Source organism: Schistocerca nitens, chromosome 6 (genome assembly GCF_023898315.1).
Source record: "Schistocerca nitens isolate TAMUIC-IGC-003100 chromosome 6, iqSchNite1.1, whole genome shotgun sequence".
In the NCBI taxonomy this organism is placed as follows: domain Eukaryota; kingdom Metazoa; phylum Arthropoda; class Insecta; order Orthoptera; family Acrididae; genus Schistocerca; species Schistocerca nitens.
The window spans coordinates 722,206,754-722,223,071 of NC_064619.1; the positions used below are offsets into that span (position 1 = coordinate 722,206,754).

General features: G+C 46.5%; 1 protein-coding gene across 3 annotated transcripts in view; it reads right to left on the reverse strand.

Moving 5' to 3' along the window:
- Nucleotides 1–16,318, reverse strand: part of LOC126262714 (inactive dipeptidyl peptidase 10) — a 1,533,490-nt gene that overhangs the window by 13,405 nt on the left and 1,503,767 nt on the right. For all 3 annotated transcript variants that reach the window (XM_049959500.1, XM_049959499.1, XM_049959498.1), the window contains exon 17: nucleotides 1,354–1,559. In XM_049959500.1, coding sequence (XP_049815457.1) covers nucleotides 1,354–1,559 — 206 coding nt within the window. The remainder of the gene's footprint in view (nucleotides 1–1,353; nucleotides 1,560–16,318) is intronic.

Consider the following 16,318-nt stretch of genomic DNA (forward strand, 5'->3'; position numbering starts at 1 on the left):
GTCACCTTTTTGGCCACCAAAGTTGCGGAACTTATGTCTTTAGATTTTTGACTATGGGGATAGTTGAGAAGTGAAGTCTAGAAAGAAAAAGTAAGCAAAAGAGACAAATTGATTATTAGGGTTATTAATAGCGCTTCTCATCATAAAAAGAAAGCCAAGATGACCTCAGAAGGGTTACAAGTGGCGTTATCAAGAGAACTGGAAGTTGTGCTGAAGTCAGATGTGGAATTTTTAATGTCAGCTTTGAACATTGTTTCTTTCGCTTAAACTTCTGATTTCAGTAGCCAATAAAAATTGGACTCATATTGTATGGATGATTTTATTTTGTTTGTCACCCATCCAAGCGCTAGACAAGTCCGACAGCGATTAACGACTGTGAATTGACGGGAACCGATGCAGAAAGGCGTTGTTAGTCTATACTACAACCTCCTAAAACATTTGATGTGTCTCGCGTAAAACCCTGTGTACGGGATTAACAGTTTGAAGATTAAAATACAATAAAGAAGATCAATTATCACACAGTGTCACAGTCAGCAAGTACCTCGGATTTTGTGTGGGTGAGATGGGAGAAAGGCTGGTTGGATACAATACAGATAGTTGGGTCTGGGAGTGTCTTTCATGTCCCGTAACAGTTGTAGGCGGGTGCTGACTGGCCAGTGGTGGCGACGCTGTTACCTGGCGACTGTCTCTGCTCCGACTAGCAGCCGAGGTCAAGCTCCAAGCTTTCTGGAGGACTTCACAAGCCTCCAGGCCGAGATGACAGAGAAAGCGCGAGAAAATTTAGTTCAGTAACTGACGATGTCGAGTGCTTCGGTAGAATGATGAGGCTGGTACAGGAGAAGAGCTTGATGTGGTACGTGAAGATGCTGGATGTTGGCTGTAGTAGACGCTACCGTGGGATGATGAGGATGGTAGAGGAGAGGAGATTGATCTGGTATCTGAAGAAGATGGAATTCGGTGTAGTAAATGCTGCTGTGTAATGATGAGGCTTGTGCATGAGAGAAGACTGACCTGGTATCTGAACATGATGGATGTAGTAGACGCTACCGTGGTATGATGAGGTTGGTACATGAGAGGAGATTGTAGGTGATTTGGGTGTGGTACATGCTACTGTAGGATGCTATGGCTGGTCCAAGAGAGGAGAGTGACTTTGCACGTGAAGGTGATACATGTTGGGTGTAGTAGGTGCTTCTGTAGGGTGATGACGCTGGTACAAGAGAGGAGACTGACCTCGTATCTGGTGGTTGTTGGGTGTAGCAGATGGTACTGTGGGGTGACGAGGCTGGTGCAGGAAGGAGACTGACCTGGTTTCTGAAGATGGTGGTTGTTGGGTGTAGCAGGAAGGAGACTGACCTGGTATCGGAAGATGATGTTGGCCTGCGCGAGCGCCCGCGCCAGCGCGACGCCGTGCACGTAGGGCGCCGTGACGTCGGCGAGCCCGTGCAGCAGGTACAGCGAGTGGCTGGGCACGTAGCGGGCGCGCTGCGTCGCGTCCGCCTCCACGTAGCCCTTGTAGTTGTCGCCGGGCAGCCCCAGCACGCGCTCCGTGAACGCCGAGTCTGCAACAGCGCGGGGCGTCTGCGGTACAGATGGCGCCGCGACCGGCGGCGCACGAATTTGGGCCTGTAATGCGCACCTACGTCACGCATTCTCCGGCAGCCAATGAGCGGTCAGGAGTGCTCTGAGCGCTCTGCTTCGAATGTAGTAGCCAATGCCATCGTTGAACTTTTGTCGTAACGAGTTATTTAGCAACTTTTTACTCCATTTGTTGCGATTTTGGCAGCACTGACGGTGGAGGCACGCGACAAATTCAACATTAGCATGCGAGAGACTTGATTTACAGGATACACGGTATGTACGAATGCATGCTCTCGCGGCGATATCCGTTAGTAAAATGTTCTCCGGTTTCAAACCGCGTCAAGTGGTTTACTGCCCACGAACTTTCGGCAGAGATCTCCTCTGCCATTGTCAAGTGGATGGCTGTCGTGTGGTTGTCATTGCCGTGCTTATATAGCCGCGCCGTCGCTCGTGACGTCACTGGTGCTCGGTCCTGCACCATACATGGTAATGTTTAGGCCGCGCGACCGCCGGGCCTGCTTCAACTCCCTCAACACAGCATCCCAAGCTGTACTCAGCTGCAATCCACTGTCTCTATTGAAGGTGTTGTCAGATATTCTAACCTCTATGGCCTCGTTTATCACGCTATCCGAGAAGCCATTAGCCCGTTTAGTAATAGACGTCATCCAAGCCTCAAAGGAAGAAGACCTCTGAAGAAGACACCAAGCAGGTCGGATTCTTACCGTTTTGTGGTTCAAATCGCTCTGAGCACTATGGGACTTAACTTCTGAGGTCATCAGTCCCCTAGAACTTAGAACTACTTAAACCTAACTGACCTAAGGACATCACACACGTCCATGCCCGAGGCAGGACTCGAACCCACGACCGTAGCGGTCGCGCGGTTCCAGACTGTAGCGCCTAGAACCGCTCGGCCACTCCGGCCGGCTACCGTTTTGTGGTTCGACAACAGGGAAGATTAGTCGGCTCCTGAAGAGGCATAAAATAGACACAATCTTCAGGCCTTCGGTAAAGATCCGGCAACTAATGAAATCTGTGAAAAACGATGTAGGCCTCAGAACTCCAGGAATTTACAAGATACCGTGTGGATGTGGGCAGTTCTATGTCGGCCAGACTGTTCGCACTATTGAACAGCACCGCATAGAACATGAAAGATGTTATCGTCTGCACTATCCCTAAAAGTCGGCTGTAGCAGAACATGCTCTGGATAACGGACACAGAATTGCATTCGATGAGACGTCTATTATTAAACGGACTGATCGCTTCCGGGATAGCGTGATAAACGAGGCCATAGAGATTAGAATTTCTGACAACACCTTCAATAGAGACGGTGGATTGCAGCTGAGTACAGCGTGGGATCCGGTGTTGAGGGAGTTGAAGCGGGCCCGGCGGTCGCGCGGCCAAAACATAACCATATATGGTGCGGGACCGAGCACCAGTGACGTCACGAGCGACGGCGCGGCTATATAAGCACGGCAGTGACAACCACACGACAATCATCCATTTGACAATGACAGAGGAGATCTCTGCCGAAAGCTCGTGGGCAATAAACCGCTTGACGCGGCTTGAAAGCCGAGAATGTTTTATTAAAGGATACACGATTTCTTTAAGCGCAAACGGAGACGGGTGAACCGCAACTGTCGCTTGGAACATTCAACAGTGAAATCCCCGTCCATGCCTCGACATGCATGAACCACCATCGTTCGTGAATCGATCTAGCGCCAAGTCATTAAGCGTACGTAACGTGAAGCAACGGGCGCAATACAACAACAAAGTCATTCACGAAGGAGTTGTCCCATTAAGTGTTCTCAGTGCACTTGCATTAATTCTTCGTGCAGATCTGAGATTTCGACAGTATCCTCCACTGTAAGCATCATGTAGTCAAGCGTAATAAAGGTCTTACACAGATAGGTAACTGATGTAGTGGTACTCGCTGCAGCAAAACGTTGCACAGACGCAAAAGATGAAACGTCACTCTGCTTCTTTGTAAGACCGGTCACTTCATGGGGAGAGAATACACAGAAGTACACCCCGTGTTATACAAAATAACACATAACTGCTGCGAGTCGAATTTCATCGTTGGTGTCAATTTAGCCTCTGGTCTCAGTAGATACTACTTCGTAGGTTAAATTTATGTAATTCCTTTATGTCTTCGACAGTCAGTTGCCTTGTTGGACGATGTCAGTGGTGCATATTGTAGATAACTCGGATGTCATCTAGAAACAGCACGACATTTGCATCGAGAATACTTGATACTGCAGGGGCAATCGTCCAAAGCATCATGCAGTGTACAGGTTGCCTATTTCTTATTTATTTAACAGTTATTTATTTATGCACGTATTCTACATGGGATATTTTTAATTTTTTGGCCCATGGACATAATCCATATACTCAGTACCCTGTACTTCATTTAAGTATTCAAGTATAGTACTTCTGGAGGCACATAATATAATGCAATATAGAACAGCTTAATGTGAGAGATGGCAGAAGCTGATATCCAGTGCCAGCACACAGCTTACTCCTACCGACTAGTATCATGAGAAATACGAAGATCAGCATCCCTATCTGACGGACAGATTACCATTAAGAATGTTCATTTCTCTTCACCCCAACAGGCAGCGCAGAAAGGTTTGAGTTAAATCCACATTACTGGCAAAAAGACACTTTCTAGCAACCTAATTCTTCCACCTCCCATACGTGTGTCGTCCAAATGCTGTCGGCGAAAATTTCTTTCACCACCACAATGCGAATGGGGCATCTTCAGTTCAAACGCCACCCCTTAGGCATGCTTTAGTTAGAGTCCACGCAGAATGACGCGGCCGGTAGATCGCAGTCGGCATGGCATGCGTGGGGAGAGCAGTAGTGATGGGGGGGGGATTGCCGAGTGCTGGAGGGAAAGTGCCATCCTAAACAGAAGCCTGTGCTCACTTTCTTTTTATAAATATTAAGTGCAGCTCCTCCAGGCCCAGGCTTGCGAGGTGACTGTTCCAAAAGATGTTACCTCTGCTTTTGTCAGTATCTAAAAGGAATCCCGCTGAAAATGCAACAAAAGCAGCGATCTGTTTTCGCGTGGCATGTTAACCATTTGTAACTTTCAGAGAAGCCTCATGGGTGACGAATTTTGAGTGAAACCCACTGATTTCTCTAGTTGCCATATTAAAATTTGCTTCTTTTGCCAAAATACTGCGGACTTTAGGCAATGTCTGCTTACTAGCATGTTGTGCAGGTGCAAATGCGAGAGAATTCTGAAATAGTAGCTTATTAAGTTTATTAAATGAGGAACTGTGGAAAAGTAAGATCAGTAGCGCCCGCCCGACTAGCCGCGCGGTCTAACGCGCTACTTCTCGAGTGGGAAGGGTTGCCGGTTCCCGGCACGAATCTGCCTGGCGGATTAGTGTCGAAGTCCGGTGTGCCGGCCAGTTTAAGGCGGTTTTCCATCTGCCTCGGCGAATGCGAGCTGGTTCCCCTAATTCCACCTCAGTTACACTATGTCGGCGATTGCTGCGCAAACATTTGCGCTTACACTTGTCTGGTATGAGACGTTCCCGTGGGGGTCCACTGGGGGCCGAAAAGCACAATAACCCTGGGTTCGGTGTGGGGCGGCAGTGGGTTGGGTGGACTGCTGTGGCCTGTTGTGGGGTTTTGTACAACTGAGGACTACGGCGGGACGAAGCCTCTCCGTCGCTTCTAGGTCTCCAGTTCAATACACAATACACAAGGTCAGTAGCTTATGAAAAAACACATCCTCGAAACAAAATAGCCGGCCGCTGTGACCGAGAGGTTCTTGGCTCTGCTACGGTCGCAGGTTCTACGGTCGCAGGTTCTAATCCTGTCTCAGGCATGGATGTGTGTGATGTCCTTAGGTTAGTTAGCTTTGAGTAGTTATAAGTCTAGGGGACTGATGGCCTCATATGTTAAGTCCCATTTGAACCATTTTTGAAACAAAATAAACGTGTAATTTCTTCAGTTATATTGTTCCAAAACACATAGCATTTTGTTTTTCACTAGGTGGATGACCCTTAAAAATCACATACTTTCAAGGAAACGTCTGTAGGTAGTAGAATAACACAGTAGGTAATGAAGTTTTGCGTAATAACCATATGCATAATACTCTCTTCTTTGAGTGCTATCATTTTACAATATCTCATTTCATCTGTCAGACCGTTTACGAAATATGAGGAATGTTGTGCATATTTCACTCTGGCTTTATCCTTGGCGGGCCTCGATGCCAAATGAGTGTACTGCGTTATATAGTTTTTTCAAGATTGGTGACAGATAAAGACCTCCACCGAAGGCCATAGAAAAAGTCAATATGTTAGCCTAATTACATATGCAACAACATATTATGTAATATGCACCAGACTCAAACTCATAGATACCTACATTTTTCATTGCAATTTTCATTTAATTTCGCGCAGTGTCTCACTTCCACTTACATATCACGATAAGTATGATCATTAAAGAAAAGATGGGCACATCATCATGAACCTGACATATAAAGGTATAAGTAACGCAAAAATGAATTTTTTTAACTCATCGTTTCTGTAAAACGGTTTGAGAAAGATTGCACGGCCTGCACTTCGATTCTGTCGCCGCCGACCGGCCGAAAGATGGCAGACACTGTCGGTATCCATTCCCGAAAAAACGAATAAACTCGTCCAGCTTTCGGCTGGTCATTGCGCATCGGCCATCGTTTCCTGTGTGGACTCTACCATGGCTATGGAGACGGGTACCGCAGTCTACATATATTTTGCTACGTAAGTAAGATCAGAAGTCGAACAGACACATTGCCTCGAATAGGATAACAACAGTTTCCATTTATCTCATAGTACACTGTCTGACAAAAAACGTGAAGCACCTAGAAGACGTTATCGGATGTCAAAGTAAATTCGAACACGTACACACCATCGGCGGCCGTGTAAATGATTAGAACTGCATGTTTCTGTGACTGTCAGAACGGCCACAAGGGTGCTTTAGCATTGTTCGTTTGTTGAGTTATTGCCAGGCCTGGTAGGCTTGATAAAATGAGTGAACAATGTCAGATGTTGAGCAACTACTCCGAAGGACACGTAGATGCCATTTATTCACGTGAGACAGCGTTTCATGACAGTCTATGAAAGCGACCTCACTGTGGGTCTCCATTTGGCGGCTAGTTGAACCTTACAATCTTGAGATACGTGGGCATTTGGTTGTGACAGTGGCCCAGTGTTAGACTGCATGGGGACATGAGAACAGCCATACTCGTCGTCATCATTTCCGATTGACGACATCTGACTACCACAAGGGAGGATCGCCATACTGTCCAGCAATCACAGCGTGACGTCTTCACATCTACGCCTGCCATCCCAGTAAAGGACGCCCTACAACATTCATTGACGTCGCGCGCTATTGGACGGAGACTAGCAGCGTCTGGGCGAGGTAAGTAGCGTAGCGTCGCCTACATAGGCTCCTATTAACATCACAATACAAGCGGCTGCGTCTGAAGTGATGCCGTCACCAGGCAGGATGGACTGCTGATGGAGGGCGTCCTCTTGTCTTCAGCGACGAATCCCAGTTTTCCACTATCCTGTATGACGTCAGCGAGGATGGTGTCGACCTGGGGAGAGGTGCCATTCTTCAGTGTGCCATGTTAGTCGTGGAGTTATGGCGTGGGGAGCCATAATGTATGACTTCAGGTCATGGCTGGTAGTGACTGAGGGAACTCTGACAGCACAGATGTATGTCACCGACATCCCACATTCTCACGTGTTGCCTCTCATCAGACAGTACCATGGTGCCATTTCAACACGTCCACACATGGCACGTGTCTGTCTTTAGACCGTCTGAGTGATGTTGAGCCGGAGTGACCGAGCGGTTCTAACCGCTTCAGTCTGGAACCACACGACCGCTACGGTCGCAGGTTCGAATCCTGCCTCGGGCATGGATGTGTGTGATATCCTTAGGTTAGTTAGGTTTAAGTAGTTCTAAGTTCTAGGCGACTGATGACCTCAGAAGTTATGTCCCATAGTGCTCATAGCCATTTCAACCATTTGAGTGGTGTTGAGGTGCTGTAATGAAGAGAAAGATCTCCATATTTGTCCCCGAGAGTACGCGTGTAGGACCAACTTGAACATCAACTCTGCCCCAGTGCCAGCATCCACGATGTCAAGGACCAGTATGGAAATAATCGTATGGCATTGTTGACCGGGAGGTCCCATTCGGAGGCGTTCGGCCGCTGTACTGCAAGTCCTTTTTAGTTGACGCCACGTCTGCGACTTGCGAGTCAATGACGACCAGTTACTGCAGCAGTGGGCCAGCTCGCCTCAGTGCAGGGTACATTGGCTTTCGCCCGATCGAATTTGTCCATGTGTCTAAGCCACACCGGGTACAACGTTATATTGACAGGTGGGCTCATACTGCCGAGTTATTTGTAAATTTGACTCGATTTTGTAATCACTGGAATAACGTCACATACCCTTTCAGCTTGTGGAGTTTCATTTCGTATCGGCCTCACATTCTGCGTGCTTCACTGTTTTTGTCATGTCACGTAATTTTCTACGGAAGTCGCTTCAAATCGACGGAGAAAGGCACCAGTAGCCTGCCTCGAATATGACCATGCTTAGTAAACGGTGTGGAGTTGAATCAATTTTCAGCTCCAGTTTATGTCGTAATAAAAATACATACTTATTTTAGTTGTTTGTGTACGGCAGACGATATGACGAGGCTTTTCATATCGCCTGTATTGTGCGATACACAATGAGGATGCTGTTAACATTCACAAATCGTAACTGTTGAATTAGATACCTATGATGTTAGAACGCGAATGCCATTTAAGAAATGCGACATTGCCGTGTCTGTGTTATTCCAAATTACGATGCAAAGGTCCTTCTGACATGCATGCATGTCCAAAGGAACTTTCCATCGAAAGTCGGAATAACACAGACACGGCAATATCGTATTTACCCGCTGACAACGAGCAAGCGACTTTCGAGTAACATGTTTCACCTGTACGGGAATATATATAATGAATATAGACGTATGATTGACGACAAATGGAAGTTTGGGTCTGGCCGTGAGTCGTGCACGATAGCCAAATTGTAAGAAGACCGCTCGCGATAAGCGAGAAATTCAGGTTCGAGTCGCGATCCGGTACAAAGTTTCATTTTAGTCGTTCCAGGATACAGCTGATGGTTGTTCATATTCGCTACTGCGAATACATGTTATGTAGTTTAAAGTGTTCAAGAAATAAATGGCTTCCGTGTAGATCACTGTTGATTTCAGTGATCGGTGTAAATGACTATTTCGCTAACATTTCAGAGTAACTCTTCGCAAGCGCTACGGCTTTTCGTCATCTTTCTCAGCTTGCGGGAGTTTACCCACATTGCTTTGGAATCTACACTCCTGGAAATTGAAATAAGAACACCGTGAATTCATTGTCCCAGGAAGGGGAAACTTTATTGACACATTCCTGGGGTCAGATACATCACATGATCACACTGACAGAACCACAGGCACATAGACACAGGCAACAGAGCATGCACAATGTCGGCACTAGTACAGTGTATATCCACCTTTCGCAGCAATGCAGGCTGCTATTCTCCCATGGAGACGATCGTAGAGATGCTGGATGTAGTCCTGTGGAAGGGCTTGCCATGCCATTTCCACCTGGCGCCTCAGTTGGACCAGCGTTCGTGCTGGACGTGCAGATCGCGTGAGACGACGCTTCATCCAGTCCCAAACATGCTCAATGGGGGACAGATCCGGAGATCTTGCTGGCCAGGGTAGTTGACTTACACCTTCTAGAGCACGTTGGGTGGCACGGGATACATGCGGACGTGCATTGTCCTGTTGGAACAGCAAGTTCCCTTGCCGGTCTAGGAATGGTAGAACGATGGGTTCGATGACGGTTTGGATGTACCGTGCACTATTCAGTGTCCCCTCGACGATCACCAGTGGTGTACGGCCAGTGTAGGAGATCGCTCCCCACACCATGATGCCGGGTGTTGGCCCTGTGTGCCTCGGTCGTATGCAGTCCTGATTGTGGCGCTCACCTGCACGGCGCCAAACACGCATACGACCATCATTGGCACCAAGGCAGAAGCGACTCTCATCGCTGAAGACGACACGTCTCCATTCGTCCCTCCATTCACGCCTGTCGCGACACCACTGGAGGCGGGCTGCACGATGTTGGGGCGTGAGCGGAAGACGGCCTAACGGTGTGCGGGACCGTAGCCCAGCTTCATGAAGACGGTTGCGAATGGTCCTCGCCGATACCCCAGGAGCAACAGTGTCCCTAATTTGCTGGGAAGTGGCGGTGCGGTCCCCTACGGCACTGCGTAGGATCCTACGGTCTTGGCGTGCATCCGTGCGTCGCTGCGGTCCGGTCCCAGGTCGACGGGCACGTGCACCTTCCGCCGACCACTGGCGACAACATCGATGTACTGTGGAGACCTCACGCCCCACGTGTTGAGCAATTCGGCGGTACGTCCACCCGGCCTCCCGCATGCCCACTATACGCCCTCGCTCAAAGTCCGTCAACTACCCGTGTTAAAGACTGCGATGGAGCTCCGTATGCCACGGCAAACTGGCTGACACTGACGGCGGCGGTGCACAAATGCTGCGCAGCTAGCGCCATTCGACGGCCAACACCGCGGTTCCTGGTGTGTCCGCTGTGCCGTGCGTGTGATCATTGCTTGTACAGCCCTCTCGCAGTGTCCGGAGCAAGAATGGTGGGTCTGACACACCGGTGTCAATGTGTTCTTTTTTCCATTTCCAGGAGTGTATATTGGAATTGAGAGAGGTGAAGCAAACACTCGACTCACTTTCAGAAGGCTGTCAGTTGAGATAAACGGTCACTTATCCAGATTTATGTTTCCCGTGCTTCCCAAAAATCGCTTGAAGCAGGTGTCTGGATGAATCCCTTCAAGAGGATGTGGCCGGTTGCCTTCCCCATTACAAACTTATCTGTACCTCTGATAACGTCACCTTCGACAGAATGTTAAATACTGAACTCCATTCCGTTTTGATTTGAGCCTAATGACTACTGCCACATAGCCAATTTGATTGATACTAGAAAAAGTACCCATTGCTGCCTCCCATGTTACTTTCGTAACAATTCTAGCTGCACCAGCTGTCGTCAGAAATATTATGTGGGAAAGACTTTGGACTGAGCTGTTGTATCGATGCGTGTTTAATTTTCGTGCTTCACGATGTATAAAATATGACTATTGCAATTCATCCGACCGACAGACGCAATAGGCAACTTTCTCCGAGCGAATCGTACCTTCATAGTTCAAAATGAGATCGGGTAACTTACGTGCATGAGGGAGGATTTGTGGAAACAAAGCGTCAGAAGTATCGTTGCAGCCATCAGTCAAAGGACCAGTTTCATGCAATCTATCTTCTGCAAGATTTTTTTCATATCCGCTTAGGTACTGCACTCTACATCGTGCTTTAACTTACTTAACGTATTCTGGTCCTCGACTTCCTCTATAATTACCCTCAGACATCCTCCATTACCAAATTAACTATTGCTTTATGTCTCATGGTGTGTCCATCACCCTATCTCTGTTTTGAGTCAAATTACGCCATGAGGCTTTTTCGTCCCACTTCGATACATTGCATTTTCATTAGTTACTTGATTTACCTAACCAATTTTCAATATTATTATGCAGCACCACATAGCAAAAGATCCTACTTTCTTCTTGTCTCTGCTGTTCATCTCCTACATTTAACTTCCACAAAACTCAACACTCCAAACAAATACTTTCAGGAACGATTTCTTAACACTTACACTCACATTCGGTGTCAACATGTAACCATTTCCACAAAAAATTACTTGCTATTTCCGGTCTACGATTTATAATTTGTTTACTTCTGCTATCGTCAGTTATTTTCCTGCCTAAATAGCAAATATCAAACATCGTCCACTACTTTTAATGGCGCAAATTTCCTAAGCATCGTCTGATTTAACTCGAATACACTCCATTAACCTTTTACTTCTAGATTTATTCCTCTAATATTCCGTTTTCGCGACCTTATTCATTTCATTCAACTGATCTTCCAGCATCTCTGACAGAATTACAATATGATGGGCAATTCTCTCCTCTGAACTTTAATTCCCTTTACGAGTTTTTCCTTGGCTTCCTTTACTGCTTGTTAAATGTTAACACTGCATAATGCTGGTTGCAGGGGGATATCCAAAAACTATTAATGAATTTAAAAAAGCTCTCCTCAATAAAAGTGGCGTGATGTTGCGGCCGTCGCTGGGGGAACAGATCAGCATAGCTTCTTGTGCCTCTCCTCCACTGTATTCGATGAACCCATACACGAGGCGCATACTAGCCATATTCATTAGCAAACCCACCCACATCGCTATGCATTGTTGCTGAAGTACAACTAATGGTACCTTCACACACAAAGCTAAAACCTACAAACTCGGTTGATAACTGTTTCCAACTCGAAGTTTGACTTGGTTTTCAACTGTTGTCAACAGTTGTTTGATATCGCGAGTCTGAAAAAATAGTTGACGGAAGTTTTGTCTCGAGTTTGAAGTTTACGATCAGTGAGCAGAAACACGGGAGAGTTGGGTGACTAGCGCGTGCGCGTTGCCGTGGCTTCTGCTTTGTTTCTTTTTTGTGTTAATGCAGTGGCGACTCCCGAGTACTTTAAAAAAATCCTTGAACACATTTACGATAACACAGCACACTCTAGGCACAGTGTCAGAAATCTTGGCCAGTGATATTCGGTGAGAGTACATTAAAATTGCGTAACTGTCACCTTTTGCCAAATATAGAAGATTTACAATACGTGGTTGTGCTGGTGATACTGAAGCTCAAATATCTGTCTGTCCGTTGAATATACGTTGATCAGCCATAACACTGTAACCACCTACCTAATAACCGGTGTGTCCACCTGTGGCAGGGATAACACCAGCGACGTGTCTCGGCATGGAAGCAATGAGACCTTGGTAGGTAGCTGGGGGGAGTGGGCACCACATCTTCACACACAAGTCACCTAAGCCTCTTTAATTCCCAGGTTGGGGGCGACGAGCTCCGACGCTACGTTTAATCACATCCGAGATGTGTTCGATTGGGTTCAGATCTGGCGAGTTGGGAGGCTACCACATCAACTGTACCTCGCCACTGTATTCCTCGACCCACTCCATTACACTCCTGGGCTTGTGACATAGCGCATTGTCTTGTTGAAAAATGCCACTGCCGTCAGGAAACATGATCTTCACGAAGGGGTGTACGTCGTCTGCAGCCAGCGTATGATAGTCCTTGGCTACCAATGTACCTTGCACAAACTCCACTGGACCCATGGAGACAAATGTGAATATTCCTGGGAGCATAATGGAGACCACGCCAGTTTGTCTGTATCCCATAGTATAGGTGTCAAGAAGCTGTTTCCCTGGAGGACGACGGATTCGCACCCTCCCATTGGCATGATGAAGAAGGTAACGGAATTCATCAGACCATGCAACCAGATATTCATAACATCTCAGAGCTTTAAAAAGCAACAGCTTCCATAGCACATTTGCTGACCACCTAATAGCCCACAATCACCACCCAATCACAGTAGAAACAAACTTAAGAATACTAAAACCCAGCCACAGCCTATACAACAAGCTGACCATTGAGGAAAACTTCCACATACAGAAGGCAATAGCAGAAGGAAAACAGGTCATAAATGGATACACTACACTCTGCAAGGGCACACTATTTTACACATTAAAGGAAGTTTACAAAAAAGACAACACAAACAGCTAAAAAGTCTACACACACACACACACACACACACACACACACACACACACACACACACAAACACACACACACAAACGAATCACGAAGATAAAATGCAAACAAAATTCAAATTTCGCGCCAAACTCACTGGTGAACAAATGAACACTGACTGAGCTGGGACTCACAACAACCATAATTACAGTGTGTTTTGGTGAAATGCAAAGTGCTTTTACGACCATATTTTGTGAAAATGTGTGTAGTTTTAAGTGTGCTTCACAACACCTCATCAGGATGCTGAGCAAAGAAGAGCTTGCCACACAAAAACGTAGGCAAAAACAAATGTAGGTGCGAAATATCTCGACAAACTAAATTACGTCTAGAGCACAAAACGATAGGTTAACTCCCATCAAAATTTCTCATCAACATCGTTTGGTTGCAGATGACAAGCTGCCTGTAATAAATAATACACGAGACGTCCTGAAAAACGATGCAAACCGAGTATAAAGGTACTAACTAAAAGAAACCAATTGTTGTTTGAATTAAATATTCCAGTAATTTTGTAATAATGGAGTAAAAATGTTCACATTACAGATTAAATACGAGCGTTAGAACTTAAATAGTGGCGGCTATTTATTCACAACCGATACAAAATAGTTACATGTTTGCAGCTATTACTGTCCTTCAAAGTAGTCACCAGCGTTGTGTAGAACCCGTTGTCAGCGAAGTGGAAGGCGTAGTATACCGTTAGCAGAGCCTGTTGCGTTGATGGATGTGCGAATGGAGCGGTCTACTGCCTGTCGAATCTCTGGAACAGTTCTGAAACGAATGCCACGAAGTGCTTCCTTCATCTTCGGAATCAAATCAAAGTCACAAGGACTTAAGTCCGGGGAGTGTGGTGGATGGTACAGTACTTGAGAATCCCATCGGCCGAACAGAGCAGCCACAACTTGCGCTGTATGCACCAGCGCATTGTCGTGCAAAATGATGGGTGGGTTGCGCAGAAAGTGTCGCCGCTTCTTTCGCAAAGCTGGTCGCAGGTGATGCTCCAAAAACCGGCAGTAATGCGACTTCAGTCCTTGTGACTTTGATTTGATTCCGAAGATGAAGGAATCACTTCGTAGCATTCGCTTCAGAGCTGTTCCAGAGATTCGACCGACAGTAGACCGGTCCATTCGCACCATCAACAGAACAGGCTCTGCTAACGGTATACTACGCCTTCCACTTCGCTGGCAACGGGTTGTACACAACGCTGGTGACTACTTTGAAGGACAGTAACAGGTGCAAACATGTGACTCTTTTGTATCTGTTGTGAATAAATACTTGCCACTATTTAGGTTCTAACCCTCGTAAAACCGAAACCCACTGATGATGGGACAGAGGTGCTGAAACATGTTTGGGAACTTGCAAAAAACGGTGTTTTGCATAACTGGCGGACCTTACATACAACAATTTTAACTGCAAGCACAGTAAACACAAGGAGCTGCAAATCCAAATATGAATATTTGTGCCGGCCGAAGTGGCCGCGCGGTTCTGGCGCTGCAGTCTGGAACCGCGAGACCGCTACGGTCGCAGGTTCGAATCCTGCTTCGGGCATGGATGTGTGTGATGTACTTAGGTTAGTTAGGTTTAACTAGTTCTAAGTTCCAGGGAACTAATGACCTCAGCAGTTGAGTCCCATAGTGCTCAGAGCCATGAATATTTGTAATGAAGTGTGGCCGTCCAAACTCACGACGTCCGGACATTGTTTCATATTGGTGTCGCCACTTGTTGAAAAGACTCACCACGGCACGCCTCGAACAACCGGCAAGCCGTGCAGTTTCAGAAATGCTCGTGCCGAGCCTCCGGGCCATCTCAGTTTGGCCTCAATCAGTCTCAGGTACACCGCGCTCCTTCCGGCTTCTACGTGCAGACAGCCCGCTCGCTGATACTACCTTCTCCGTGCGTGTGTCTGACTAGCAGTCACTCCTCGCCAGATGATGCTGCTATCGCCTGGAAGAGTTTACATCGATGCAGGTCGCTGGTCACAATTTTCTGACTGATCAGTGTAAAGTGCTAATAATCTCAGAGTTGCCGGCCGCGGTGGTCTAGCGGTTCTAGGCGCTCAGTCCGGAACCGCGCGACTGCTACGGTCGCAGGTTCGAATCCTGCCTAGGGCATGGATGTTTGTGATGTCTTTAGGTTAGTTAGGTTTAAGTAGTTTTAAGTTCTAGGGGACTGATGACCATAGTGCTCAGAGGCATTTGAACCATTTTTGAATCTCAGAGTTCTTCGAACTGCCCGCATGACACTCTGGCAAAATTCTTGAAACCTTGCCTGTCTTCAATACAGAGCTCCACCAATACAGACTTATAAGCTCCAATGGTTTCTCTTTGTAACAAAACGTTTCTGGATGACATGCGTCTTTTTTGTATTGATTTTTCTGTAATATTGATAATAATAATAATAATAAAAGTGGATGTGTGTGTTTACAATGGTTTGAAACTGTTGCCAACATTTTGCAACATATGACAATTGTAAGTATACCGAATGCACAACAGTTGTGTGTTCTTGTATGTTGTAGTTGGTTTTTAGTGTGAAGGTACTTTAACATTACTGGAACAACAAACTCGAGCAGCACAGAATGCAAACTTGAGGGCGAAGAGTAAACGGACGTTGTTGATGTACCGTCAGTGGATGGAATAAGTTTGCTTCCAATCAAGATTCACATCGCATGCCTTCGACAATTCGTCTGTTGTACCGATATTTTCAGTGAAACACATATACAAAGATAAATTGGGAGTAACAAATGAAACAAAATGCACTTTCGCTGTAGTTAGCGACCGGAGACAATTGTCAACGCCACCTAGATTAAGAAGGCCTGTGCGCTGATCAGCCCAACTACAAACGGTAATCATACAAATGTTATCTACCCAACAGTAGCTTTACCGGTAACCACTTACAGAAACGCATTTTACTGACTAAATATTGTATTTCTAATGACTTACATCACTTTCATATTTGTAAATGCTCAATATCAC